At 35.0% G+C, this 11,841-nt stretch overlaps 1 protein-coding gene across 2 annotated transcripts; it reads right to left on the bottom strand.

Annotated features, from left to right (window-relative positions):
* Nucleotides 1-5,821: 5,821 nt before the first annotated feature.
* On the bottom strand, nucleotides 5,822-9,763 carry LOC107006177 (CBS domain-containing protein CBSCBSPB5-like). 2 transcript variants are annotated; one of them, XM_027913780.1, is made up of 14 exons: nucleotides 9,503-9,763; nucleotides 8,492-8,660; nucleotides 8,272-8,404; nucleotides 8,016-8,186; nucleotides 7,856-7,934; nucleotides 7,657-7,770; nucleotides 7,489-7,555; nucleotides 7,224-7,329; nucleotides 7,101-7,159; nucleotides 6,704-6,810; nucleotides 6,490-6,623; nucleotides 6,327-6,412; nucleotides 6,159-6,248; nucleotides 5,822-6,083 (listed from the first exon to the last, which is right to left on the bottom strand). In XM_027913780.1, the coding sequence occupies exons 1-14, from the start codon at nucleotides 9,628-9,630 to the stop codon at nucleotides 5,907-5,909; spliced, it is 1,620 nt and encodes a 539-aa protein (XP_027769581.1). In that variant the 5' UTR covers nucleotides 9,631-9,763; the 3' UTR covers nucleotides 5,822-5,906. The 2 variants fall into 2 exon arrangements, with proteins under 2 accessions (XP_027769581.1, XP_015060285.1); XM_015204799.2 differs by having other exon boundaries at nucleotides 5,822-6,080.
* Between the last annotated feature and the right edge of the window lie 2,078 nt (nucleotides 9,764-11,841).

Genomic DNA, 11,841 nt, shown 5'->3' with positions numbered 1-11,841 from the left:
CGGACCAAGGATTTAGAAATACATAACTTATCACTTTGCATGCAAGATACTAGGAAAGAATTGTTATAGTTAGAATTATCAAGTTATGAACCTGTGGGGAACACGTAAACCCTAGTTACTTTGATTAATTGATTAAACTCCAACATTCAAAGCTGTCAAGTGTCTCTTTCAATTTCTTTAGTTATTTTTATTCATTTAGAAATAGAAACCCCCCTTTTATTGTTTTTACTTTCCAAGGAATTCATTTACCAAACAATAATAATAACAGGTTGAAGTTAAGTCTAGACTATTTTCCTCGTGGGAACGATCCCAACCTCACTAGTTTGGTTATTTACTTGACACGACCGCTTTACTTCTTATTTGAGAAGTCAGTTTGAGCGTATCAATACACTGTTTTAAGGTCAATTTTATTGTATATAAGTCATTTAGGAAGTTTAGAAGTCAAAACGTCAAAGAACATCCATGAAATGCAGAAACTTGTTCAATGAGGTACTAACATGCCTTAGCCTATTTGACTAGCTTTTATGAGTCGAAAAATGATGAAAATTTGTCAAAGGTTGTCTAATATGTATTGTAGTTAATTTAAAATCGAAACATCCAGGCACGACTCCCCAAGGACCAATCAAGAGCCCTTGAGGAGGACCCTTGCAAAAGTGACTAGAAGCTGTCAATGGATAGTGTCACCAACGAATGCCACCCCGGGTCGTCGGTGAATCGACGAGGCGTAGATGCCTCCATCGATGGTTACTTAGACAAAATATTGGAAGCCTACAAATGAAAACTCTCAGAACTCATTGACGGATGTGCAGCACAAAGGTGCACAGTGCCGTCGATGGACACACAATCCGTCGATCCTGGTGTCATCTGTGAAGACTGTTTTTGCTGCACATTTTGAATTAATTCATTTAATCGGTTGTATTAGTTAGGAGGTTAAATAGGAGTTAGGGGAGGTATAATTAAGTTAGTTAACAACCTATATAAATCCCTAAGCTAATTAGACTAACCTAAGCTCTCACAATTCACAAACCCAAACTTTCTTCCTTCTCTCTTCTTTCTCTCTTTAGTTGAAGAACCCCATTGAAGACCAAGATAGGGGTGGGTTCAAGGGATGAAAAGGATCAAATTTCTCCATCAATATTCATCAATTAGTAAGGTATGGGATTTATTTCATTTTTGAGACCTCTTTCCATAAAAGTTTCCATCAAATTGATTTCAAAAGTTGAGTTTTCATATGGGTATTTTCCAATCTCGAAATTGATGTTATGGATTACTTTGTTTATGATTTATTTTGGATATTATGAATATATTAACAATTATTTTAAATCAATTATGTTATTTCTTGATGGATTGGTCAAGTTTGTAGGAGATGATTTATTCCCCTTAACCCTAGGTTATGATCTTGATATGAATTGTGTAATATTGGTTCAATTGAATTGGTTATTGGTTGAATTAATACTAGATGATGACATTGTATAAATTATGAATAAATTAGGGTAAATTATAGTCCTATTATTCTAGCTCTTGAGTATTTGGTCTACATTGTGACTTTGACCTATGTCTCTTATCTTAAGCCATGAACAAGTGATGGGTTGTCATGTAGTGATTCAATTAGCCTTGTTATTATGTTGGTTATTGTTGAGGGATGATATTACACCCTTATTGGGTTGAATTGATGGGTTTATGGAAAGACCTTCATGATTGATTATGAAGGAGACTTGGTAAGTGTTGTGATCCCTATTCTTTACCTCAATTATGGTTACTTGTGATTAAATAATGCTGTTGTATTGAAGCATGACTTGTATTAGGAGTGATAAAGTTGGTACGATGTTGAATTTAAATGTATTTATATGTATTGTATGGTATTGGCTAAGATGTAAATATTATAAGGATGATAATGATTTACCAATGTTCCTTATCATGATGTGAATATGTTAATGTGCTAACCTCACTCATATGGATTGGAATGAAAGGATAATACTCATGCAATCCTTATTAAGGTATGATGATGATGTTTATACAAGGGTTAGAACCTATGACCTACATTAAGCTATGATGATTAATAAAGGTATTAAAGGCATTTCAAAAAGGGACTCTAGCTTAGCACCGAGTGAACTAGATTGAGGAGTGTCCCTTCCCACATAGGGAAGGTAGGATCACTAATGCACTCTTGATATTACAGACTCCAATGCATGTAGCATAAGGAGGGTCCCAACTATATCTCCTAGTTCTTGAACTATGTTACCCTCATAGGAATACTAGCTAGTTGATCCACGTAGTTGTTATGTTCATGTTTTATTACTACCTATGCAAGTAGTCCGCCTTCTTTAGGTGTAAGGTTTCATGACACCGGATTCCACATTAGCTCATGTGGTCTATGTCAGTTAAGGCAAGATGTTCCCAAAAGGTAAAATGTACTAAAGGATTGAACTCTAACTAAGATAACCTAAGGGGTTTAGCTTAGTCTAGGTAGGGGTATGGGACTCTAGCTAAACATTGCACTAGTTAGCCTTGAGGGAATTCTTAGAAGGATGTTCTTATGTATGTATATGCTTGTAAATGTAAATTATATGTATATGATGATCTTACATGTTAATGACACTATGTGATGTTGATTACTCTTATGAATATGTATTTGGTCTATATTGCTAAAGTATGATATTATGTACTTTTGATATTATGTTATGTGAAGTCGGACATTGATTATGGTTCTTTATAGGTTTACTTGATTAAGTAAGGTTATGGGGGTTTTCGTAGTCATTGCACAAGTGGACTTAAAGAGGGTCATGATTAATGGTCTTGCTTTGGTGATGTTGAAATGTACTATGATTCATGCTTGTTGCCATTATAACTTGATGATAGAGTTACTTTGACTAGGTGTTCAATTATATGATATGCATGTTGACTTGACTAGACTTAGTGTTGTTGGTCTTGTGATGGACATGCCTATGTCTTAATGAATATGTCTTATGATTGGTATGGTCTTCTTGAATTTGCATAGGGCTTTGTACATGTAAATCAGCATGTTTTAAATGAAATGTCCCGTTTTAGCATGATTTAATGATATGTGTGCATATAGTCTCATACTTAGTACAAGTGGTGTACTAACCCCATTTCTTCCTTTTCCTTAACATTTTAGGTTCCGGTTGTTGAAGGGTTTTAAGACGACTTTGAAGAAGACTTGGAATTCTCAATCATCCAAGTTGGGTAGGTCTTCACTTTTTGAGGGCAATGCCACTATCAATCTTATGAAGTTGTTTTACTATTAAGACTCTTATGTTATTTCCTTTTCATTTGGATACTAAATATTATATGAGCTATATGTGCTCTTGTTATATTGATGTATGGGCTAGGCCCATATGATTACACTTTTGTTAGATGGTTATGAAATGAGATCTTTTGAGTCTATGTCATATTTTATGTATCTATGTGCAATAAAACTAGAAGACTAAGTAATCTTCCTATATAAAGGGTCTGTGTGTACTCGATATATATTATGTGTATGTAGAGGTCTATGTAAACCTCAATGTAGAAGTAATGAAAAGTTTTACAAAATTTCCGCATTTTAACCTATGAATGCAATGATGTAAGCTAAGAGGCTAGTCTTAGTCCTCAAAGAGGATGACGACGCCAGGTACGTCTAGGGGGTGCTCCCCGGATGTGACACAATTTAGGCCAAAATCCTAAGTTCAGGTGTAGTGAAAAGATAAATCAAACAAGAAATGCAACAAAGAACCCCCTTTCTCAATTGTATTGATAAATATGGAACCCCTCCATATAAAGAAAAAAAGAAAAATAAAAGACGAATGAAAAATGAAAAAGTTTGAAATAAAGTTGTGAAAGTGTAAAAGAAAATGGGGTGCCCGGTATTCCAGAGAAATTAAATAATGAGGTGACTTGTTGAGCACAAATAAGAATGATGAAGAAAAGGGAAGAGAGTGTTGTGCATACCACATTTCATGAGGATATCAGTCATTGATCCTAATTGACCATACCTTTACACTTAGCCCAGTTACAAGCCTTGAAAAGACCTTTTTTATCTTGAGTGAGATGAAACAAGTGTTTATTGGAAAATATGGGTGGAGTCATGCATGTGTTCATCTTTGTGAGTGTGAGTGTTGATGGTGATTGAGAGCTATAAATTGTTGAACTATTGTGTGAGAATATGGAATCATTCTTTCTATGAGGGCATTTAAGTACATTTATTGATCATGAACTTGCATTTGAAGCAAGTACTGTGAAATTGAGAATCTTTTATAATGGTGAGTCACAACTTGAATCTTTGAGTGCACAACTAATCTTTTCATGAGTAAGTTGAGTCTTTTTGCGTGCATTCATGATTGAATATTGTGTAGCACTATCTGAGACATCCTCTTTGAACTGCTGAACTTGAGTTTTACTATGGAAAAGCAAAAGTTTAAGTTGGGGGTGTTGATGAGTCCACAACTTGGACTCATTTAGGGATTTATTTGGATAGATTTAGTGTTGAATAGGAATTCTTAAAGTCCCTTCTTGACCTTTGAGATGAGTTCCCTTAGATCCAAATCATACCTTGATGTGGAAGTAGGTATAATCTCTTTGATATTTGTTAGTCTTGATGAAAACCTAGTCTTGAACTCTAGAAGTGAGCCTTTTGTTTTACTAGAGATAAGAGGAGTATTTGATGTGAGAACCTTGTCAATATTTATGATTAGAAATTAAGAATATTTTGAAACACTTTGAGATACATGGGAGGAACATATTTTATGTTGGAGGTGGAGAAGTGGAGAGAATTTGACAAAAACTAAACATTATGCCTTTCAAGATGATTTTCATAATGAACCAACACATAACTTATTAAATAATGTAACTTAACATCATGTACACTTGAAAATGGCTTTACGCGGTGCGCCCATTCTACCAAGCATGCGTTGTGCACGGCCAATCTGACTGTCTAATAAATATGTGTAACATTTAACTCAAAAGTTGGATAATGAGTGAGTGGAAGCGATGGAAAGAAGACTAAAAACCCTTGATTTGGTGGGGCCATATAATTTTTTATATTCTATGATGTATGCTTGTTTGAAAATGATCCAAATAAGAACATAAACTGAAACTCAATCTGTATGGAAACTTTCAACTCAACTTTGACCTAACAAGTTCCTTTGACCTTAATACATCACGAAAGCTCTTCCCACACTAAAAAGTTGGTTTTATCACTTACGTACAACTAGAAATTATAGGGTTCTAATCTATATGCATATGAAGAATTGTTTCAATCTTAGCCTAGGATTTGCGGGGTATTACAATGTCTCCCCTTGGGATCATTCGTCTTTGAATGTAGGTGTAGAATGAAAAATGAATTGAACTATTGTTGCTATCAAATTAGAAGATGGCGTTTTCTTACCTCAAAGGAGTCGGAGCTCTATTCAATGGATAATGGATGTTTATACTTTGAGAAAAATATGAACATGCTCTTTTTGACGTCCAAAAGCCCCTTTAAAAGGCGTCCAAATGTAACCCAGCCTGTTTTGCCCACTGCCCGTACAACAAGCGATAAGACGGTCATAACTCTTTACTCAGCTGTCATATCGACAAAGAGTTTGAGTAACCTAGACTCAAAGATCTTAATTTGACATGCTATAGGATAGATATTTTAAATCCTTATATATTGGGAGATATTCTCATACTAAGTTAGACCATAAAAAAGACTATATCAAAACATTCTTATAGTAAATCTGTCACTTGAGATTTTTGTTTCTAACTTCCTTCTATGAATTTCAAGTGACTTATATAGTCGTTCCTTGATATAACCATCATTACCATTATTCTTCCGACATCTCAATGATGGTTGGGACTATATACGATAAATCAGTTAATTTGTCAAATGTACAGGAGATGGGAAATGTATTTAATTAGAGAAATAATAATCAATTATTAGATCTCCTTAGGAATGCTATTACGCCTAAACCTGCAAACAATGCAGCACCAGCTGCTACGGCACTGTAAGCTGAAGCCCATGCAGATTGTGTATCCAAACTGTTGGACCTTGAACCCTTTCTACACCCGTGCTTTCCTGAATAGTCTAAGTGCAATCTTAGTCCCTGCTGAAATTGCCATTACGTCATATCATATCATGTTAATTAAATGTAGGGTGATTTTAAGGAACATTCAGTATATACCTTCCAACCTGCACATCTTGCATGCTCAACTGCAGCTGTGAGATCACTTTCTGTTGCTAGAACAACCTTGTCATGGTCTTCATCTTCATACTGCAACAGGGTATATATTACCAATGATTATATGATCAAGTTAGGAGAAAAACATGCACATTTACAACAAATCCCGACCAGAATTTGAGGAAGGTTCTTCCGCTTTATATCATCCCCCACTCTTTGAATAATGGCTGTTATCAGATCTCTCATGCTCCCGATATCTGCAACAAGTATGCATCACCTTTACTGTCTGATAGCTTTACATTTCCAATGTCAACATGAATACAAAAGAACATACTGCAGTTGAATCTGTGCATCCTTCCTGTTCTGTCTTGAATCTTGAATGCAAAAGTATTAGACAGGCTTGACGAAGGATAGGATATACATCTTCTCAACTCTGCCCCTTCAGAAGCAAATTTCAACGAACAAATGCTGACATCATGTCATATAAATGAGTGCTCGAGTTAACTATAAAATTTTGTAATTAACACGAAAGAAAGGTTTTTATTAACCTTCGTGTCTCTTCCCCATCATCTGGAGACAATTCCATAGCTGAATCCCAGAACTTTTGTATCCTAGTATTTGCAGCTTCATTATTCACTCCAGAAGTATTTCCCACCTAGTTATTTGTGAGCAAGAAGACGACATGAATAAATATCCAATAATTCCATTTCTTCATTAAGAAAAACTCGATATTCAGCAGCAATATTTGTTTTATGGGAAGCTAACATACATGATAATTTACATGAGCAAATGCGTGTGCGTTCAGTGCTAAAGAAGTAGACATGATGAGGTGGATACTTTCTGGAGATTCTAAACTTGTGAAAAGACACTAGAAATTAAATGCATAGCGACAACACTTGGAATCTGTCACGAAAAAGTAACATGTGTGTCTGATGCATGCCTTACCGTGGCTACAGCTGCATGAGTGATATGAAGCACATCAATCACAGCAACTACAACTCCATCTGCAGCAAACGTAACAAGATGAGACACTTATAAAATGTACACTGAAAGGTTAATGCTACCTACCTTTATCAATTACAGGTAGGTGTAAAAATTTCCCATCATGCATTGTATGTAAAGCATCAACAATAGATGTATCTGTTGTAGCACATTCGGGATTGGGAGTCATTACCTAGATGGATGACAAGTATGAAAGTTTTTAGGGATCAAGTTTTCTTCTAACACCCAAACATATGAAGAAAAATATAAAAAGTAGAAAAGAAATAATATAAAAGTTGTCAATATCCTTGATTTGAATTAACTATTATTGTAACAAGACTGATATACATACCCTCTCAACAAGTATGGACTCTGGTGAAAGATCTTGTGCTATGACTCGCATCAGTATGTCCTTTGAACTGCAGACACCGTGAGGAATCTCTTTTTGGTGGTTAGCATTTCATTCATTACAACACTATACATAGTTTGGCTTGTTAATATGGGGAGAAAGAATACTCACGTTAAAATTCCTTTTGGTTTCTTATCAACAGCCACAATAGCCGAGCTTGTTTTAGATTCAGACATCTTTTTTGCTGCTTCTAAAACAGTATCGTTTGGTACAACTGTAACAGTTCTGGAAACACCGTAAAAAATGGCTGCAGAAATCTCTATTTTTCTGTTATACTCTTTAGGAGATTAAAAGTGAAGATATTACCTACTTTGGATTCTCAGAAATGATTGTAGAGAGTGAAGGCCTAAACATTCTCTCCCGAAGGGTTTCAATAAATGAATCAGAATCTGAAAAAGTAGAAACATGAAAAAAGGTCTCATCAATGAGTCGTCATCAGTAACACAAGACAAAATGTTCCGACAACCAACCAGAAATAGATGCTCCCCAGTTTTTTTCAACTCCCTGAACCGCAGCTACAATTGCCTTTCCTTTCTCTGCTGCCCTTTCAAGGCGAGCAATAGCATCATAAAGACATTTTGCTATATCAAGCAAAGCAATGACCTCACCATTTTCTACAACTGGCAAATGTCTAAATTTTCCTGCAGTGAGTAAGTAAGCAACCATACTCAGATTGAGATGTAGCATAAAGTTGCAAGAAATATATGTTATTTCAAATACACCAACCTAGCACCATTTTCTGCAATGCTTCTACAGCAAGTGTGTCTGAAAGAACAAAAACAGGATGTTTTGTCATAACCTTTGAAACAGGTGTTTCCTGAATATTGACTTCACTTGCAATAACTCTGGTTGTTATATCCTTCGGGAAGAAAGAAACACGATTACACAAAGGAATGAAGAGTAAGTCAATGAGTCTACTGAGTGAAAAGAAGGATTGAGTATTAACCTTATCCGTCAATATACCACATAATAATGCATTCGAGTCAGTCAGCAATAAAGCATCAACTCTGCGAGCAGCCATCCTGCGGCAAGCATCATAAATACTTGTAGAATCAGGTATCGTTAGAGCTTTAGAAAGTCGGAGTCTCTTCACTGTCCTCTCTCCGGTCAGACCCCTGTTTCATATGTCAGAGGGAAGCAATCATCTAATTTGAACCCTATGATTGTATAAGTTAGCAAGTACGTCATTCCATATGATTTTAGAAAATCAAGTATGTTTACTAGCAAGGAAATCTCTTGGCTATGACTTGCATAAAAGAGATTTTCGCTCGATTGATCAACGTCTTAGGTCTAAAGAAGTGAATATACTTAAATGACTAAAGAACCATAAAACAGAAGAAGCAACGCAAAAAAAAAAAGATTATCATTCACCAACTGCACAAATCGGCAGAAACATTAGACGTAGTCTGTGTTGAATTTTGTCGATTTAACATAGCTAGTGTATGAAGTTGGATACAATTTAAAGCAGCTTTTCTATGTCTCTTGGAAAATCTTAATGGAAATATCACTACTTATTTTCCCATTGAATTCCTAGTGAAAAATGTTTAAGTGGTTATTCCCATGCATATTGTGAAAAAGAAAAAATAGTAACTATTTCATGTCCCCCTATATATTTTAGTGAGAATCTATTTGCTACCACCCACCCACTGTAGTTACTTAGTTGTAAAATGAATGGCAAATCATATTCTATAGCACAAATTTCCTGCGTAGCACCCATCTCATCTCAAGTGTTCAATAAAATCTACCCTCTTAATGCCTATAATAATATCAGCTAACTTGTAATAGCAATATAATTTATACATTGTCATTTAAGCAATATTTATATATGGATAAATCAGAAATTTAATCAATGTTGGGAACATGAAGCAATGGCTCCCAAATAGATAGCTAGATTTTTTTAATGTAGGATATAAGATTTCCAATAAATAAATTATATAATGAGGCAATGAAAACAGACATGGAAGGAGAAGAGAATAGAGAATTCCGATGAGGAGAGAGAGGGACTGTTGTTTTCTTTTTGAGATGAGAGGATGATAAGCTTGTCATTGACAAGCTTCTCCTCGATGCGCTTCTTCTCGTTGCCATCTAATTTTCGACAAAGAACTGAGAATCCATATATCAAAATTCAACACAACATTTCAACCAAAATTTCTTCATTTTCTTTTGATCAAAAACTGAAAATTCAATCAGTGCTGCGCGTGTTCCTAGAGGTTTTGGCAGACCGCATCATTCCACGTCAACCATATAAATTAGTAACATTATTTATATTGGGCAATGCAATTAAATTTTCATATATCTTTTAAACATTTTCAATTACCAATTGTTGACAGCTAATTTGGCTCTCATTAATGCAAATTAATTCACGAGCTTCTTAATTTTCGGACAATTTGAAATAATTAGATCTCATAATGATTGGGATATTTTCAAATTATTTTAAATTAATATTTTAACTATTTTCATAATTTTAGGTAATGTATACGTATATATAACTAGTATATTCGAAATCTTCTCAAAAAGATTTAATTTTGTCTAAATATTTTGCTAATTATTTTAATTATATAGTGGTTTACATTTTCGAATTCAATTTATTTTGCAACTAAGTCGATTATTTTATCTCGTTAAAAATACAAAGCTTGTCAATTAACTTATAATAATAATCTTTTATCTATTTCAGCCGATTTCTCTAAGTAATTTCAATTTTGGCCAATTTTCAAATCCATAATGAGTCTTCGGCCCATCCCACTTTATCAGCGGCCCATAAATATTTCAAGTCCAATTCCCCCTTTTCCTTCCAATTCTGGCAGACCAATATGGATGACCCAACCCTTTTGTTTTTCTTTTAATCTTCGTGTTTACTTAAACCCAACCCCAAAATAATTTCCTAAGCCCAACGCTCTTTTCCTTTGAACCCGGCCAAACTCTCTTTCTCCAACAGAGAGTCCTTCCCAGGCGGCGTATTAAACAGTACAAAGGACAGAGAAAGCGACTCCCCAACGTCTCTTGCCTTAGCGTATGATTTCAGCAGCAAGGGGTTCACGCGCCTCGCCCTTTTTCTAACGTTTCAGTGAGAGCAGGCTTCTGTATTTTACTTACTGGCGCGGATGTGCGACACGTCAAGCTCCAAGGACGATGGGTTTAATCCAAGCCATCCTTTGATCTGGCTCATTCGGATTTTAAGAGATTTGGCTGAAAATCTCGTACACTACAGCTTGCTCATTGTCCTTAGGAGGTTTTCGAATTTGAAAGGGGTGTGAGAATGTCGACTTTGCCCTTTCCCCCCAAAATTGAAACCCTAATTCTTCTCCTATAAATACAATTTTTTGTTCCGCTATATGGGATACTAATCATTGCTTTCATATTTATGCATGTAAAAATCCGTTTGAGTTTGTTATAAACTCTCATCTCCCTTTGCATTTTGAGAGAGGCGGAAAGGCTCAAATTTCACTAATCGAGTGAACTAGCTATGAAAATTGGCGTATAAGTCTCCAAGAAAAGAAGAGGGCCAAAGTGGAAAAGTTGAAGAAATTGGGCCAAAGAGGCCCACTTTATTTAATCATTTTATTTTATTATTGTATTTTGTCGTTTTGGGTCTAGGCCCTTGTAGTAATTTTGTATTGTATTTATTTTTCCCGTAATTAGTTTAGGACAGGTGGAAGTGGGTCAAAAATCCAAAACAAACAGGTCCAAATTCCGGTCAAGGTGGACAGAAAACCCAGACTTGGACCCAATCTCTCTCTCTCTCTCTCTTTGCCTTATCGTCTACTTGTTTATATTTATGTGCTATTAGTTTTAAAGTTAAAAGAATTCAATCCCCGTAGAACGTCGTAATATTTTAGCGATTTAAAATTGGGTCAAGTCTAAATGAGTTTAAGATAATGAATTTCTCAATTAAAGGTTTCATTTAGATAAAAACTAAAAACATAAAGTTTAGCCAAATGTTTATAGTTACCTGAGAACCGTAGTTAACGGGTATTGTAGGTGCCTTAAACACCTTCTTAAAATACAATATGAATCCCCGAACCCCCTTAAATATTTTCAAAATGATTTTATCTGTTAAGTCTTTTGGAAACGCTAGTTTTCTTGATTTTTCTCAAAAAATTAAGTGGCGAATCTAAAAAGTCGAAAACTCTTCAAAATAAATATTTTTCCTTTTTCGAATAAAATAGAAATGGCGACTCCGATGGGGATTACGGAGGATTCTAACCTTAAAACTAACATTATTTGGTTATAATTGCTTATTTGTTTACTTTATTATTGTAATTGTTACATTTTCATGGCATTTTCCCGCGAAACGGC

The sequence above is a fragment of the Solanum pennellii genome, chromosome 12, assembly GCF_001406875.1.
Source record: "Solanum pennellii chromosome 12, SPENNV200".
In the NCBI taxonomy this organism is placed as follows: Eukaryota; Viridiplantae; Streptophyta; class Magnoliopsida; order Solanales; family Solanaceae; genus Solanum; species Solanum pennellii.
The sequence above is the reverse complement of the archived record's forward strand: the minus strand, read 5'-3'. Positions and strand labels throughout refer to the sequence as shown.

Bases quoted from the DNA above. Each gene is read 5' to 3' on its own strand.
- LOC107006177 (XM_027913780.1), bottom strand. From the start codon at position 9,630: ATGGCAACGAGAAGAAGCGCATCGAGGAGAAGCTTGTCAATGACAAGC. The intron at 7,330-7,488 runs GTATGTATATCA...TCATCCATCTAG, and splicing joins AGTCCATACTTGTTGAGAGG to GTAATGACTCCCAATCCCGA. The intron at 6,624-6,703 runs GTTAATAAAAAC...ACATGATGTCAG, and splicing joins GATGGGGAAGAGACACGAAG to CATTTGTTCGTTGAAATTTG.